Genomic DNA, 17,460 nt, shown 5'->3' with positions numbered 1-17,460 from the left:
TGATATGTCACCCTTCATGCTTTGTTAATGATGGGAGCTGGGATCATAAAACCCATTCCCGTGATGATGACAGCTTGATATGAAATATGTCCTCCAGAAGGACGAATGTGTGACCGAGGTAAGAGCTGAGCCGGGCCTGTTATCGCCTCCAACTCACTGGATGTCACATTTCTTGTGTATTTTGGATTTTTCTTTAATATTAAGATCAATACGGTGAATTTCTCTCGTGATGGAATCCCTCAAGCAAGTCCGCACACTGGTGACCCATTACTCTCCGTGATTCCAGGTCCCATGTGCAAATCAATACATGGCGACAGAAGCAATTGCCCCGCCCTTTTTCCTGACCGACGGTACACACCCCACCCTGCACTGTCCATGACCCCTGGCAGCAGAAGTGCACACAAAAAGATATAACCTCTTACTAGATCACATGCAGAAGATAAAGGCGTACATGTGACCACACACCAAGTGGCCTACAGTAAGCAAGTGGTAGACTATCCAGTGATTGGCATCTTCTTTGAGGCCATAGGCGGTTATTCTTCAAATCCTGGAAACAAGGCTGACTGCATATGCTGACTGGGTGGAAAAACCAGAAGTCTTTCCATGCACGTTGAGGCAATGAGTAGAGAAGACAATGGCTGTGTACAGTCGATGGAACAAATGCACAAACTGCCTGAAGAAGAACTTCAAAGGTCATGTTATAGGTTACGTTAACATCCTGTAAAACTGATTTTTCATGCGTGATCAAAACACTCACTGTACATACCAAAGCAGCATGTGTGTCCTCACCACGATCTAAAACATTAACTTTGTTGCTGTTGTTACTCAAATTCAAATAATCGTCTACTACAAGGTAACACCATGTTCGTAAATGTATTGAGAGACTGGTTAATAATTAAATGGGCCTCTTATGAAACTGATTTAGCTAGGTCATGTATTTCATTACTCTACTTAATAAATTTATTCAGATACATTTTACGGGTCATCAGTTTCATGAAAACCACTTCATCATACAGCGTAACATCCCACCAGGCCAATGTGTACGGTATGTGCCGAGGCCATGTGTCAGAGAAATCGTGCCGTGCATTTCAGAGGGTTTCCATATATTAAGATGGGCAGGTTGTCCAGGAGAGGCAGAATTTACAGTCATGGTTTCATTGTAGTGACCGACAGCTCGATGGTGGAATAATGATTTGGTGCAGAGATGTGAGGTCTCAAGGGCTCTTGAATGCCTATGTTTTTGTGAGTGCATGCATGCAAGGCAATGAGAAACAGATTTGAAAAGTGAGATATGGCTGCAGTGAAATTGTGTATATATAAACGATGATTATCAACATTGCTATTCATTGGCGATTTTCAAACAACAAAGCATCTGAACAAATATATGAATAATGTCTATATATGATTAATCTCGAATTTGTTTACATACTTCGTTGCAACATACAGTACATATTGCCATGTGACGGCTAATGAGAGACTCAACTGTAGAGTAAATGGTTCTGCTTCTAATGATTCTCTGCCTCTTTCTTAATGTGCAGCAAAAAGGTCAGTTTTAGTGTATATACATGTAAATATTAAACTGTTTACCAAAAAAAAATGCTGAAGTAAAACATAAGATACTGGTATTTGATGTCAACAAAATCTTTTCAGAAATGTCAGTCAGAAACTATCACAACAAAAACAGAGAGCCCATTTGTGGGAGCTGGTCGGTCGGACACTACATGTTGCTGTTGAGTGTCGTGCTTCTATCACCATATGCGTTGTAAGCTTATTAGTCGGCAAGATTTCACTGGCTGCTATTAGGAGCTGTCCCTTGTCAAAATAAATCAAAACCTATGACTGGACCATGTGGGAATTTAATTTGAAAGGACAGACACAGGAAGTGTCCACGCTCAGCAGTCAGACAGGAGTCAGGTTAATTTCCAGAGCTGGTACCTGCGGTTATTCCACAGGCTAGTTAATAACATGTCGGGCAGGAAATCCAAAGTGTGGGATCATTTTGAGAAGGTGAAGGACGAACCCAAGGTGATATGTAAACTCATCTTCATTGGTCGACTACAAACATGACGTATCATCTGAAACATGGAAGTAGCTACATGCCCATTAGCCCACAGCGTCATTAACAGGCGGCTCGCTCAGTGTGTGACGTGCACTTGTAGATAAAATATAGGCCTATATTAATGAAGGTTCATTAGTACGGTTTTGTATTTCTCTGTAATGTAGCACAGTGTTAACAATGTTACTGATGCTGTTCTTTCTCACACCTTCAACTCAAACCATTGTGTTGCCCCGCCCAAAATATATGATTTAATAATTAAATCAATATCGTAAACATGCCGGAGACTGGTCGACTAATGACCCTAAATGACGACTAGCGGTCGACTAGGAAAATTCTTAGTCACGGGGAGGCCCTAGTAAGCTTATTGTTAACTGTGTAGACAACCCTAGCATTACCTTAGCTACCTAGCTAACATTAATGTCAAGACAGTGTTGTCACACAAACAAAACCCATTGATGAAGTGCCTTGCCAGCGCTATTCTGCCAAAAGCACTTTTCTGTGTCTGCCAAAATGCTATATGGACACACCCTTAGTAATTCACATCAGCATCAACATACAAGAGCGCATTTGTTGCCTTTGGATGACAATCAAATGGCAGATGCAGTTCATTCCTCTCAGCTGGGTGAATTGGAGAAGCACCACAAACTGAAAATGCCCCTTTGGGAGTGTCCTTTAGCAAGCCCAGAGATCAAAAAAGCAACTATAAGACTGACTACTGCAGAAAGCATAAAACCAAAAGTACCCAACAACAGGACATGCTTAACTCAACAACAGGATGTTTACAAGTAAAACCTCTGCAAGAACTGACAGGAGACCTTACAGCTGCAGGAAGCTAAAAAAAAAAAATCAGGGGTTGACGGTATGAAAGGTCTTGTTCATCAAGAATCTTGTGAGAAGGTTCTACCTTTTGAAGTTGAACTGTCAGCTGGTCTCTGGTCTCCTGGCAACAGCACTGATGGTGCCAGGTGCACTGGTGCTGCCATGGGAAGCTCTGGCAAACTGACACTCATTTTAAGTCATGTCACATAAGACGATGGCCTCAGTGCAATTTAATGACATTCCAGTCGACCATCTTGACAATTAACAAGACAGAGGCCCTATGCATTTGGATAACTCAAAGCAACTTGCAGCTCATAGTCATCTGTGGTGTCAGGCAGTGCAGAAAACAAGACAAACCTCTTGTAATATTCTGAAGTGTTCTTTCACTGTCTGAACTGCTTGCTTTTCTAATTCATTAGAGGCAGGATACTAAGAAGCTGTATTCACAAATGCGTTTCTGTTTCATGAACTCATTTTAATGTCACAGGTGAATATTCTGTCACTGCAGTATTAAGCACGCCATGGACAGCAAACACCTGAGTGAGCGAGCATCCACAATTCCAGGGACTGATGAGGAACATCTGCTTTTTCAACGGACTGGCTAAGGCATATAAAGAGCTGGTGGAACCACTCTTTTATTGGATTTGTTCTCTACATCCTTGTCTATTTTGGCCAACACATATACAATTGGGCAGGACATTTCAACAGAGGCACCGAAATGCTCACCATGTCCCCCCCTGTGTGATCTGTGATCAGTCACAAGGAGGTACAACCATTCCGGTCCCCCAAAGGATGCATCCATCTTCGGCATACAGATTGGTGCTGACATAGGACATAAAAAACAGGTCCTCCTCTATTATGTCTAAACTGCTACTCGAACATGTAGTACAGTAGTCAAAGGGTGGCCAACCATGTGCCATGGAGGGTTGACGACTTCCTTTCCTCTACTTGTGAAGAGTACTACTCACTAAGAGGATTCTTTGGTTAGCTGCAAAACCTGCAGAGTGTTGGCTCTTTCTGGTACATGGTTGGAGACTTCTGCACTAGGCTGTTGTACCTGAACAAATCCTTGTGCATTTTAAAGTTGGGCTCATATCCAATTTTTTTTTATTTCGGGACCGATATGATGGGTGCCACCCACTTGGAAACATGCACTGGTACAATGATCCCAGTCTGTGCAAATGCTCCAACTCTTCCTATGCTTTCCCTTCATGGCATAAAGCACAAGCTGGGCTTGTAAAACTAAGGGGTGGCCTCTTGATCAATGTGCATCCTCACTTTAAATTCCGTGAGGGTGCCCAGCTCCTCCTTAAAAACTACACAGTATCTCTGGATATAGTGCTGTACTTGATTTTTTGCCAATTCAGTCATTCAGTCAATTCAGCTATCATCATTAACCCTTCAGAGCAGCCTGTCTAACAGCATGTCATCAAACACAATGCAAACTTCACAGTGCTCCAACAACTGGTGCAACTCTCTGAAAATACAGGCATTAAACTGCCTTTACTTACTAAAACGGCTGTGAACTTTGAAACTCTGGAGGGCTTTGGATCAGGGTGGTTGGAAAACAAGTTCTTCATGGGGAATATCGCACACAAGAAACACTTAGAGCTCTTCTTACTGGCCGAAGATGGAAATCCTAGATTTGCAAAACTCTCACAAGCTGCTTCAAAATATTCTTGTCTTGATGTTTTATGGTGTGACAGCACTATCAGTTAAGTCCTGGTTAGGTTTAGGCAAAAAAAACACTTGCTAAGGGTTAGGAAAAGTTTGGGTTAAAATGATCACTTGAAACATGGAACATAAAATCTTGCGAGAGTTTTTGTGAATCTTGGGTTACCACCTAGATACGACTCTTTTTTAAACCTTGTCCATAATCCCATTAGCAATATTGTAGTGTTTCAATCTCTAGCTTTAGTTCCCTTCACAAATTAATCAAACCTTTCAAACAGGACCAAATAATCCTAAGACATCCTCACACATCTTCCTAAATCTTCTGCCTAACCAGGAGTCTATTATTCAAAAAAGCATTTCCCCATTTATAATCTAGTTAAGGCTAGCATACAAGAGACAACGGTGTGTGAGAAAGTGTAAATACAGTTGGAGAAACTGGAACTAAAATGTGTTTTATCCTTATTTTATTATGGTTGAATATGAAATAGGAGAAGATAAAACAACACTGAAGTAGCAAGCTTGTATGTACTTGCTGAGTATTAGTGCTCGATACCTTTTAGATACTGACCGAAACAACCCACTACCAAGTAGTATCAAAACTAGTATACAAACTGACTATTTGTATAGTTTAGCTTGCAGCCAATCACAGCAAGTGTTCTTTGATTTAATACAATGTGTGTTTGGCAGCAGCTACAACCAAGACACGTTGTGGTGTGGTGAAGTCTAGTGCAGTGCATTTGATTGAATTGGCAGTTCAGTGTGTTCAAATGCCTCCCAAATATTCAAAAGTATGGTTTTACTGCACGCCTGTGGCATCTGGTGGCATTTTTCGCAACTGGATGCTTCCATTCATACGACATGTATCAAATGAATTTTTAAAAAACAGAAAAGAAAAAGGGATAAAATTAAGCACTCTATTAGTATCACTATCACTTTAAGGTAATTGTGATATATCACTGGCTCAAGTGAGACGATCCACGAGTCAGTTTTGTCTGTAGAGGGATTTCCACCCTAAACAGTGACTAACATACATTCCCAAAGTGAAACTTGAAGGCAGAGACCTCATGTTGATGACAAAGGCAGAGTGTGATGCAAACACATATCCCTTCTCCATCTTTTATTTCAGGAATTGGATTGGGAAGTGGTAACAGTAGTAGTGACTGTATGCATCAGTTTGAATTTTACACTCTTGATTCTATCCTCAAAAAAAATATACTTTCTTAGCCGGGTCTGCAAAGCTCTGGTTGCCTTGCTGAATCTAAATCTACGAAATGCATCATTCAGGTTACATGGGGGTTGTGGTCTATGATTCATCTCTATGACCATGGGCAGTTTGTTTGGAAGTTACATCTGAGGGCTATAATCCAAACAAGCAGATCATAAAAAAGAGAAGAGTTACATATACCATTTACAACTGATGCATTAGTCAGGAAAATATGACAAAGCCTAGTTTTTCTGTAAATTAAATAACTATAAAAACTCAAAAGAATACAATGCACTTCCCCTGCAAGATCCTGAATGCCGGTATAGCTACTATTTGGGTCTGTGAATCATTTCTTGAATTCCACTGTTGCTTACAGATCAATGGGGAGAAGAAGGCAGTGACTGCAGAGTGGGCTTTTCATCTGGCTACACTGGTGGTAAGGCCACAGCATATCGGTAAAATCCTATGGCATCTCTCCTGGCAACCTTTTCCTGACTGTTCAAACCATGGTCTTTTTCTATCAATGTACACCTTTGAGTTTTTATTTCAAATATGGGTGTTGGCCACGCGGTTAGGAGCCACAGTCAGTGTCCAGCATTGTGCCAAATTAAAGCCCTCTTTGTTGAATCTGGAGAGCTGAAGGTCGTCAGCAGTTGTGTCACGACAGAAGTAGCTGACTGATGTTGGAAATATCAAGACATGATGGACTACAGCTCCCTTGCCTGAGGGTAAAGCACAGCTACTCTCTGCCTGGGATACTCACTCTGTAAAACTTGCTCTACCCACTCCAGTGCATTCAGAGGCTGCTAGACAGTCGTGGGCTTTAGACAGCAGATATTCAGGCAACCAACACTGACATAGATATGTTGTTGAAGTTACCTTAGTCAAGAGAGCTTGAAACATTTAAAAATCTGCCAATACCAAAGCATAATTCAAAAAGAAAAAAACATCTTGAACCAGAGATCAAAACAAGTCCTCCTCCATTTTCTCACATTCTTCCTTACAGTCGTGTACATGATATAAAATGGTACAGTTCCATGATTTGTGTTAATTCATTAGTTGTTTGATATAAATCATGCATATTTAAAGCACTGTGTTATGTTGAAATGATACAGATAACCAAATGTGCCATTACTTTGTTTACACTGAGAAGTATATACAGAACTAAACACAAGACAAGATGTGTGTTTGGAAATGTCGCAGTGTGATTTTAAGAGATGTTCCGATACAATTTTTACCTTCCCGATTCAGGGTGCTTTCACACCTGCTCTGTTTGGTTCGGTTCAATTGAACTCAAGTTTGTTTGGCCCCTAAGTGCAATTTGTTTGGGCAGCTGTGAACACTAGTGGCCTAAGTAATTATGATGGGAGCAAAGAAGGAAGTCAGGTATCATAATATGAAGAGAGACAAACTTCGTGTAGAAATCAGGGAAGGGTCAAATAAACACAGGGCTTTGACCCAGGAGACCGCTGTTTGTGTCCTATGTGAAATCAAAAGTCAACATTTACTTAGGGTGCTTTCACACTTGCCCTGTTTGGTTCGGTTCAGTCGAACTCAAGGTCATTTGCCCCCTAAGTGCAGTTCATTTGGGCAGGTGTGAACACAGCAATCGCACTCAGGTGTGCACCAAAACAACCAGATCGAGACCTTCTTGAAGAGGTGGTCTTGGTCCGGTTACAAACGAACGCTGGTGCGGTTCATTTGTGGTGAGAACGTGTTTCGACCTTGATCCGAACCGACTGCAGTCACATGACACATTGTTTGGGTTAAACATGAGCATGTTACAGTCCTGGAGGATTATTAATGTGCACCTCCTCCTGTACTGCCTTAATATGCACATTCAGCACATCCAATGCATCAAAACATTGTTTTCTAGTTGGAGCCGCGCCTCATAGTCCACGATGACCAGCGCTAAAATCAACCTGCTGTGAGAACACGAACCAACTCTCGACAATTACGCAACTTTGTAACAAAATCTGTTCCTGATTTGGAGCAAGCGAACTCTAGGTCTGAAAGCAGCCTCAGATTCCTGAATCTGTAAATCGGCCAGCACTGAGTACTAATGCGATACCCTTGCGTTTAGAAAAATGAACTGCTGTATACCACTGACCCTGAAACAGTTTGTTTGCATTGCGTTTTTAGTGGTGGGACTTTACGTTGAAAAATACTGCCAATATTGCTGACACTTTACTAACAGGTAATGTTAAACCTTTTACTGTAAAACAATTCTTCTACACTGCACTAAAACAGAAGTTGCCAGTTGCTGCACAGCTAAACTTGCTGTGTAGGCTAGTGTCTTAAAGTGGCAAAAAAGAACTGATTTCCAGGAAAACTGTATTTTAGGCAGTATCAGAGGCATTTCCGATACTGGAGTTGGTATCAGAACAGCTCTACGGATTTTATATAAAAGTGAAGTTTTTTTTTACTGTATTGTCGGATGTTTTTAGTTGAGTATGTATCAACAAAAATGTGCCGCAATGTCTCAAAATGTGATGTGAGTTGCTGGTGCAGAAGACAATAAGTCTTCAAAATCATTAAAATGAGTTAAAATTGCTGCCAGCTGTCATGAAGGCACTACTTGAAATGTCTTCACTGGGGCAGAGTAAGGTGTCAATATGTTATAGAAGCAAGTGAAAAATTCCCTGACTGAAACTGGCTGCAAACTGAAAATTCTTAAACATGAAATGCTCACACTACTGTTGACCATTACACATTTGACTCTACTGTCTGAAAACAGTTGTGAATGAGACGTTTCTTCGCCGCTTGCTCTCCTCTCCTTCCACTGAATCTATGAAACAACTCTGGAATGGCAGCTCTCCAAAAGACAGAACGGAGACGTAACCTCAACTATAACATATTTTTTACAATGGCTAACATCAGGCTAACGCATTTTGGCACATAAGCATTCATCAGAGCATCTGTTTTTGGCAGAGCACCCTACCAGAGGAAGGTTATATGAGGAGGCGCACCTGCTATATGTTTTTTCACTGCTTGCTCTCGTTCTCATCAAGTGTGATGTGGTCGCATGACTGACAAGCTGCTACCTGCAGCCTATTTTAGAAAGATGTTGTTTGTATATGCTCGTTAGTCATAGTGCATTAAATTGTATGTGTGACAAATAACAATAACAATGAGCCAAATTCTGTATAATCTATGTACTACTACATTTTAAACATGTTATTAAGCATTACAGAAAAAAGCCAACCTACCACAGTGGATTAAATATGTGAAGTTCTTGAGGCAATGAACATCATCACGTATAAATACAAATAACCTGGCTGCACAGCATATCCAGATATTTTGTAGGTGATTCATGCCACATTGTCTCTACCCACCATTCGTTAATGTGTATTCCTTCAGTAACTTGAATGCCATGCCTATTATTTCTGACTAAGATTTGAAGCAACTGCGGCTAAATATGGAACGATGATGAATTTTCCAAGCAGAGGGTTTATCAACTTGTTGATATATTTCCATATATGGTGGATTTTTGGCCGTGCAACCCCGGAGCTGGAAGAAATTTAAGTGGCGACAGACGTACTGTTGTGTTACTTGCTCTCATTAAATTAACATCACACTCCGTTAACATGCCCTGGAAGTAAAAAGCCTCCTTTGTTCTTTGTTTTGCAGACAGTGACTTGTAGGAAGTGGCCATAAGCTTTTCTACAGACAAAGTTTTTGAATACAGCGAGAACAGAGCCGAAATGAATAGGTGCAATCACACACTGTGTTCAGTTAGAGCCATTGCTACGGCTGTCAGTCAGTGTTGACTTATGATGTCTTCAGTGAGTGGCCTTGCACAGGACCAGGCCCCACATGCTGATGAAACAGGAAGCACTTTAAATTCATCCTACACTTAAGGCGCCATAGGTAATTTTAATATCACAATAAAGTAATCTGATCATTAGCAAATTCATTGCTGTTGAAAATTCCAGCTATTTTTATACTGTTGAACGTCTGTCTTGGTGAAATAGCTTCGGTAAAACAATCAACCCAAATGACACACACTAATGACTTGTCCCCCACGCCTTCTATTTTCAGCAATTATCAAAATAACCATTACTCTAAAGAGCGGATGTGAAAGATGCACGATTTCCAATAAAAGTTAATGGGGCAAAAGTGTTTTCCTGATCTGCAAATCAAACGCCGCAGAAACGCCGCCGTGTAACACAACGAGGCCATAAAACATCTCCAATCAGAAAAGTATTAAAAATCAATACATCCACTATCCCCACTTTTAAAAAGCATAGTGTTTTACTGCTCTTATCCACGTGTGCCCTACTTCTCGACGAGCAGCCATCTTCGATATGGGAATAGATGCATAGTAATGACATGGTAGCAGTCACATCAAAGCCATCCCCATATATTGTGCCACGGGCCGACTCTTCCACAGATTTGCAGAGGGAATGGCTCGTAAATATCACCGTGCGCACACCTTGGCTTGTCAATACCCTCCACAACAGAGCCTCAGAGCCCCGAAACGCATGCAGCCGCGACACGTACCTCCAAAATCAGGCCTTAAACGGATGTCATATCCCTTCAGCAACTTGTCCACGGTGGTCTTGGCCACAGACATTCCGGAGCTTCCAGTGGAGGAGCTGTGGGCAGAGACCACAAGTGTTACGAGCCATTTTAAGTCATAGAGGAGGAAAAAAGCTGCAAAAACAGATACTTTTGCCATAGACATTTTGCTTCTCCCCAGCACACCTGCTGTATGATAAATGATTACTGCACGCACTTTGTTCTCAATAATGGCATGTACGCCACTTTTGTAGAGGAAGCCCTGACGTGGTGAGGTTTTGACAAAGGGGAAGAGGACTTAGCATTAAACAGCATCTGACACACACCCATATTCTTATATTTCACACTCAATTTCAGTTTTAATTTCACATTGTGTCACCACCTAAAAAGAATAAACATTCACACTGCAAAGAAGCTACTTTTTTTTGTATGTTGCAGTCAGTTGTCAGACAATTATATCAAAAACATGCTGACTCTGGTGTTGTCATGGCAAATGTTCAAAATGTGCCTTGTGTACGCATTATTCCCCCCCTTGTAGCCCCACATACATGTATTCATCTCATCAGCTGAGGTTATGATGACGATACACCTGTCAAGCATTGATACTTAAGAAAAAGTGTCTTTAAAAGTAGCCATCACTGAGTTCTTTCGCTCACACATTAGGTAGAAGCCCAGTCTTATTCATGCATGTGTTTAAACAGGCTCGACACAGCCTCCCATCATGCTGTCAGAGACACAGGCTCGGCTGGTCTGAGCCCGGAGACAGACTATCCCCAGGAGGAGCGTATAGTCCACACTAGTCTGACTGACACTTATAACATTGGTGCCATGACCTGCATCACCTGACCGAGACCGGCTCTCCAGCTGAGGTTCCTTGTTACTGGAGGAGGGTGTGGATGGAATGAGCGTGGGGAGGAGGGGAGGAAGTGGGTTAAAATTGCTCCCCAGATAGGAGCACTAGCCCTCGGCTCAGTCAGGGAAGCGCTGTTCAATTAGCTCATAGGTAGTGCAGCTGTTCATCAAGCTGGCCGGTTACAGTTGACTTGTGGGTTTGACACCCGGGGAGCATCATTGTGAGGGAAATATCAATGACACCTGGAATACATGCCAGATTACGCCCCTTTCGTTTGTTATTCCGGGGGTTATTATGATGGAATCAAAATGTCAGGGAAGTGCGACCCAGTTCCCACTGAGCACCTACATCTCATAACTGAGGCTGTGGGTTACTGCAGCCAAGGAAAAGGAGTAGGCCACGAGGGATGTGCAGCCTATCAGTGCCTTTAACAACAAAACAATAAAGGAATTGATCTGGAGATTGGGACTGTGATGATGTCCATGCAGACTTGTGCAGTTATTCACAGTGTCATCATTCCAGGTGCAAGAAATATTTATTGAAATCTCACAGCCCTCCTCCTGTCTTGATGACCTGCTGAGATTATTTTCCGATTTTCATTGATTTAGTTCTGATCAATAAATTGGGGAGGCAATTAGGAACATTATATGAATGCCTTGCGTTTTTAGACATGAATGCAATAAGTAGGCTTCCAGACAGAGTGGCAACAGCACTGTAGACTCATACATCTGGCTGCTTACCCCGGAGTAATCAATCGATCGCCGGCTGATTGATCCCATCAGCTAATCATCGGTCTGTGCTGTCATGTTGGGCAGCATTACACTAAAAGTCGCCCTTTGCCACACACATATGTACATCCCCATTTCGATATCGGGAGTAGGTTACGTTTCACAATAGGCTTGATACAGTGCACGCGCATGTTTTTACGCTCGCGCGCGCCATAGCACTGTCTAATAGAGCATATATCGGCAGCAATGCCCCTAATAAGTAGGCCTGGGTACCCCGTTAATGCGATTTGCCACATCTCAGCCTTTTATTGACCGGTAATCACGTCTGTTGGTGTGAAATGAATTTTTTTACCTCTCCCCAAGCGACGTTTTCTTACCTTTGAACAAAGCAGAAGAAGGACAAAGCCGCCAGAGCAGAGAAAATTCCACATAATTTATCTTCTTGACGACCCAACATCTCCACAAATCCTTATATATAGTTTCTATAATCCAACCAGTCCAGTGGTCCCTCCAGAAAATGCACAAAGTAAAAACTGGCAATTAAAAAAATAATTGCCTTTCAAAAATATCGAATAAACTAGCCTACATTTACGCATGCGATGTCTTCATTAAAACAGGCTTCTTGATTTAATAAAAAAAAAAAAGAAAGAAATGTGGTAATTGGCCCCCGCTGTTTCTTCCCCGGCTATGGAAATCCGTGCAGGTCACAGAGCCCCTCGACCAACACCAGAAGATCAGACATCTTGCTCAAAAAACAGCATACACAATACTTTTAAAAGTGATGACAAGTCTTCTTCCCCTTAAAAAAACAAACACTGGCATGAATGACTGAGCAGCAGCCTCTTGGTGATCAAATTGGTGGATGAAATTTCCCAGTCCAAATCTGCAGAAGAGGCATGGTTCCAGCGATGCTCCGGCGCCCAGACTATTCCACAACGTGATGTTGTTAAAAGATATTTGTTTGAGCTGGGAACGCTGGTCGGCTGAAGGGGAGCGGTGGGTTTAAAAAAAAGAAAAATGAAATCTTCATTCCCTTTTTCCCCCCGTTGCTGCTGCTGATGATGATGGTGATGTAGATCAGCGCAAAGTCACTGAGGGGAAAATGCACATTGAAAAAGCACTGGGTAATATCTGATGCAGACGTCAGAGCGGGCTATATCACTCCTCTGGTGGAAAAAAAAAAATTAGATGCCGAGAAATATGGATGGCCCCTTATACGCCAATGCATGTATCACAGCGTCGGATATCATATTAAAAGAAGCCAAAGCTGTTTGAAAAGCCCACTTGCCTCCGCTGTCCAACGCTAAATGGCGTTTCAACACGTTAATGTGGTCCGCTCGTCTTCTCCTCCAAACACTGAGCAAACAGACATTCAACAGTCCAAAGAGACATGATGAGGGGATCTTGTCTCTTGTCTCCTTTCGATCTGGTTTTAAGTTGAAATTAAAATGATGTCCTACTGGGGGGGAAGGGGGGGGGGGGGACACCTAAGGTGAATTCCTCAGCGACAGCCTGTTCATGCGCTCAATTGTCTGTCTATTCTCTCTGAAACCCATTAGGATACTGGGAGTGTTTGCCTGTGCGTTTTCATGCGTTTCTTCCACTTTGCCACAATTTGGAAATACGCACACAGAGAGACACGCACACACACACACACACACACAACCCTGTGCGCGCACACCATGAACACGCGTATTTTATTTATTTATTTATTTACTTATTTAATTCCTACATCACGAACCAGGAGTCGCTCTTTTGTGTTTGAAACATAAACACCCTCACTGGAAAATTGCTAACGCGCACATCACAATTCAAGAATCACACAAGCTTGTGTTTTATACAGAGGAGGAGGTTTTCTTCAGGGATCTCTGTGCTGTCCAGTTGCTAAGCAACCCCAGCCAGCACTGATGCAGTTGTGGTGATTCGAAGGCTATGCGCAAAGGCTCATTTAAAGGAGCAGACCCAATGCTGTCACCGCTGTGGTGTCAGTGGGACAAAGGCAGATAGCAACTGATGTACCGTGGAGCCATTTCTGTTATGATAAGGAGGTGAGGGGGAAACGCCATTTACAATAAAAGAAATGTGGCGTGTCAGGGATATCACACTCTGCTTTTGCTTCATCATCATTGTCCCCCTCATCATCATCACCATCACTGTCAGGGCCACTGTGATAAACAGCCCAGTCAATCAGTTTATAGCCCCTTTATAGTTTCTTCTTCTTCTTTTTAAACACGTTAATACTCAACAGGTATTTGTTGCATTTGAATATTCTCTGCTGTCCTCCACACCCTGATATGAGGAAGGATCTGTTAGTCCCTTCCATAGATGATGTCACAGCACGGAACAAAAAGGAAGTGATTCTGCAAAGGAGGAAAAAATTACATTTATGTTTTTCTGGTGATGTTTTCTGATTTGGGTAATAATGTCACTTTTTTGTAAATGTCACTGTAAAACAAAAAAGAAAGTAGAATATTGATACAGTACAGCACAACCTTACCCTAACACGAGCTCTTAGGTTGCATGTGTCCAGTGCGTTTTACACCCAAATGAAGTTGGTTATCAATGTATATTTACATAGGGCAGCTCGCCTCACAGCAAGAGGGTCCCTGGTTCAATCCCAGGAGGAAGCCCTTCTGTGCGGAGTTTGCATGTTCTCCCCGTGTCAGCGTGGGTTTTCTCCAGGTACTCCAGCTTCCTCCCACAGTCCAAAGACATGCAGGTTAATTGGTGACTCTAAATAGTCTGTAAGTGTGAATGTGAGTGTGAAAGGTTGTCTGTCTCTATGTGTCAGCCCTGTGATAGTCTGGTGACCTGTCCAGGGCGTACCCTGCCTCTCACCCAGTGTCAGCTGGGATAGGAAAATGGAATTATATTTACATGACATGATCTGCAAGACACTGACTGGCTTTCACAGCTTATGCTTGTTGCATCCCAGGAGTGGACAGACAAGTAACTAAGTCAGTACATTGAGTGTGGAATTTCAGTGTAAAAAAAATAAAACTGACAAGCTGAAGAGGGCCATAAGATGCAGTTGAAAGCTTTGGATAAGGGTATTAGTGGACATAGAGTTAAGATTTTTTTAGTTAAACAAAATCAGTGGGCTGCTCCTCAGTTCTTGAGTAGAACCTTATTGGTTACAAACACAAGCAGCTAAAATGAAGAGGTTTCTGTGCAGCAGAAGGTTAAAGGACGCTTAAGAAAGAGCACAGTATCGAAGTTATCTGAAGTTAATCGTCTACATCAGAGGTAGGCAACCTGTGGCTTTGACAAAAGACTTATACAGAAATTAATAAAGGCTATTTTTTTTAACACATTAACATTTACCATTTTGTAGGCCTAAAGTGATTCTTACAGTCCTAAATTGTTAAAAAAAAAAGAAGTGGAGCGTAAACATCCATCAATTTTTGTAACCGCTTATCCTCTTGAGGGTTGCGGGAGAACTGGAGCCTATCTCAGCTGACATTGGGCAAAAGGCAGGGTGCACCCTGGACAGGTCACCAGACTCACAGGGCTGACACACAGAGACAGACAACCATTCACACTCACATTCACACCTACGGACAATTTAGAGTCACCAATTAACCTGCATGTCTTTGGACTGTAGGAGGAAGCAGGAGTACCTGGAGAACACCCACGCTGACACAGGGAGAACATGCAAACTCTGCACAGAAGGGCTCCTGGGATCAAACCAGGAACCCTCTTGCTGTGAGGCAACCACCACACCACTGTGTCGTCTGTAGCCTAAACACTAAAAACAAAAAAACGCTTAAACATTTTGTCAACTAAATGTGCATCATATGTTTATGGCCTGGCACCTTTTCTTCTAAATTTTGTGAACCTCAACAGCAGTGACGAGGGTTGAGTCTTTCTAGCAAGGCTAACTTTGGATTCTCAACCCCAAAAAAGAAAAAGTCTTGGAGGAAAATAGAGAATTTATTAGTGTATAGGGTGCAAAAATGGCTGCTGGTCCCTGGTCTAACCACTAAGGAAGTCATTTTAAGTGATCATAGAAAATGTAGAGTTTGCAATAATGAATGAACTAATAATTGTCCTTACACTGAAAAGCTGAGCTAATTGCATTGATTATTGCTAAGATTATTATTTTATTAATCAATTCTAAGATTGTAAAGCTTTTTATGTCAACACACATTAATATGCTGTGCTTATTCAAAGACATTTTTGTAAGCTTTTTTGTTTTGATCTATATCTGTATTAATATACTGATAGTGTCCACTTGTACTGACACTGTCTATCTGCAGTGATAGTATACATCTGTATATTGTACATAGTGTTTTATTTTCTTATTTTTCTTTTATGTTTTTAATTTATGATATTCTTTTATTTATATTTTTCACTTTTTACACCTTGTGTTTTAATCAGCCCGCTCTCATTCCCAACTCATTAATACCGCCATTTTGTCCGTGATTTCAACGTCAGACACCAATGCAAAAAAAGGCACCTTTGGCAGCGATATACATCACCAAGCAGTGTGACTTTATAATACTACATGGCGCCAGACCATACCGCTGCTAAACGTGCGTCAGTAAAGTGGGCAAGAGTGGAGGTGAGTTGGTTCAACAAACCCCACACTTTTACTCGAGAGGCCACTGTTTGCTTCCTGTGAGAATGTTGAGCCAAGCCATAATTTTTTTTCTAACCTTACCACGTGCTTTAGTTGCACAAGGAAATAAATGTTTGTTTTTAACTGTGCAGATGACAGAAAATGTTTTGACCTGGACCAAAGTGAGGGGAAATTATTATTAGTCCCTCTTTGGCAGGAAATTTTGGGGAACGCAAGGGAGCACTATGCAGGAATTGAACATTATCTCTCATATGATCAAGCCATTTTTTTTCCTAGAAAACACTTGCCTTTATTCTTCATTAAGATAAACTATTAATAATGACAATAAAGCACTGTATTATCTACCCTATAATATGATGTATCTTCAACACAATTCAAACCATTCTGTTACTGATGTTCATTTAGCAGCTCTGCAATGCTCAGGTATCGGGTTAAAGGGTAACTTTGGTATTTTTCAACCCGGACCGTATTTTCCCGTGTGTTTGTGTCTAAGTAAGTAATGGGAACAACAGTTTTTGAAATTGGTCCAGTATTGCGCAAAACTGCTGCAGCAAGAAGCAGCAAACCGGCTGCAATGTAATCGCTGTGGGCAATTGGGAATCGTCAATTTAAATCCATTAAAAGCGCTTGTTTTTTCCCACTCATAGACTCATATTATCATTCTAAGAGTCTGACAACTTATGGAAAGGATCCCAACAGAGATAGACCTTTTTATTAAAGAGCAAGATCCTTTTAGTTTATCCAGAAAAAGCCCAGAAATTGTCAATGCCAAACAAACCAAGCTCCATATTAATAAAAAGTAATTTAGGTGTGTATAGAGCCGGCATATTTTTACATTTGATTGGATGTATGAAGGGTTTAATTCAACCAAACCAGAGCTGATGATTGTTGGAACAGTGGAAAGATGAAGCAGGACAGTATTTCTATTATCTATTTGGTTTCTCTTGACTTTGAATGACGTGTTTTATGATAATAAAGTCACAGTTAATTTAAATGCAGTCTGGTGGGTTTGGCGATAGT

At 41.5% G+C, this 17,460-nt stretch overlaps 1 protein-coding gene across 2 annotated transcripts in view; it reads right to left on the bottom strand.

The window, feature by feature from the left end:
• The window catches only part of gabrb4 (gamma-aminobutyric acid type A receptor subunit beta4), an 82,153-nt gene extending 68,731 nt beyond the window's left edge, over positions 1–13,422 (bottom strand). The window contains exons 1-2 of one of the 2 annotated variants that reach the window (XM_033643926.2): positions 12,236–13,422; positions 10,260–10,354 (exon numbers count right to left, since the gene is read on the bottom strand). In XM_033643926.2, coding sequence (XP_033499817.1) covers positions 10,260–10,354; positions 12,236–12,315 — 175 coding nt within the window. In that variant the 5' untranslated portion in view covers positions 12,316–13,422. The remainder of the gene's footprint in view (positions 1–10,259; positions 10,355–12,235) is intronic. The other variant, XM_033643918.2, reaches the window with a different exon arrangement.
• Positions 13,423–17,460: the final 4,038 nt, after the last annotated feature.

Source organism: Epinephelus lanceolatus, chromosome 11, assembly GCF_041903045.1.
Source record: "Epinephelus lanceolatus isolate andai-2023 chromosome 11, ASM4190304v1, whole genome shotgun sequence".
NCBI lineage: Eukaryota > Metazoa > Chordata > Actinopteri > Perciformes > Serranidae > Epinephelus > Epinephelus lanceolatus.
The sequence above is the reverse complement of the archived record's forward strand: the minus strand, read 5'-3'. Positions and strand labels throughout refer to the sequence as shown.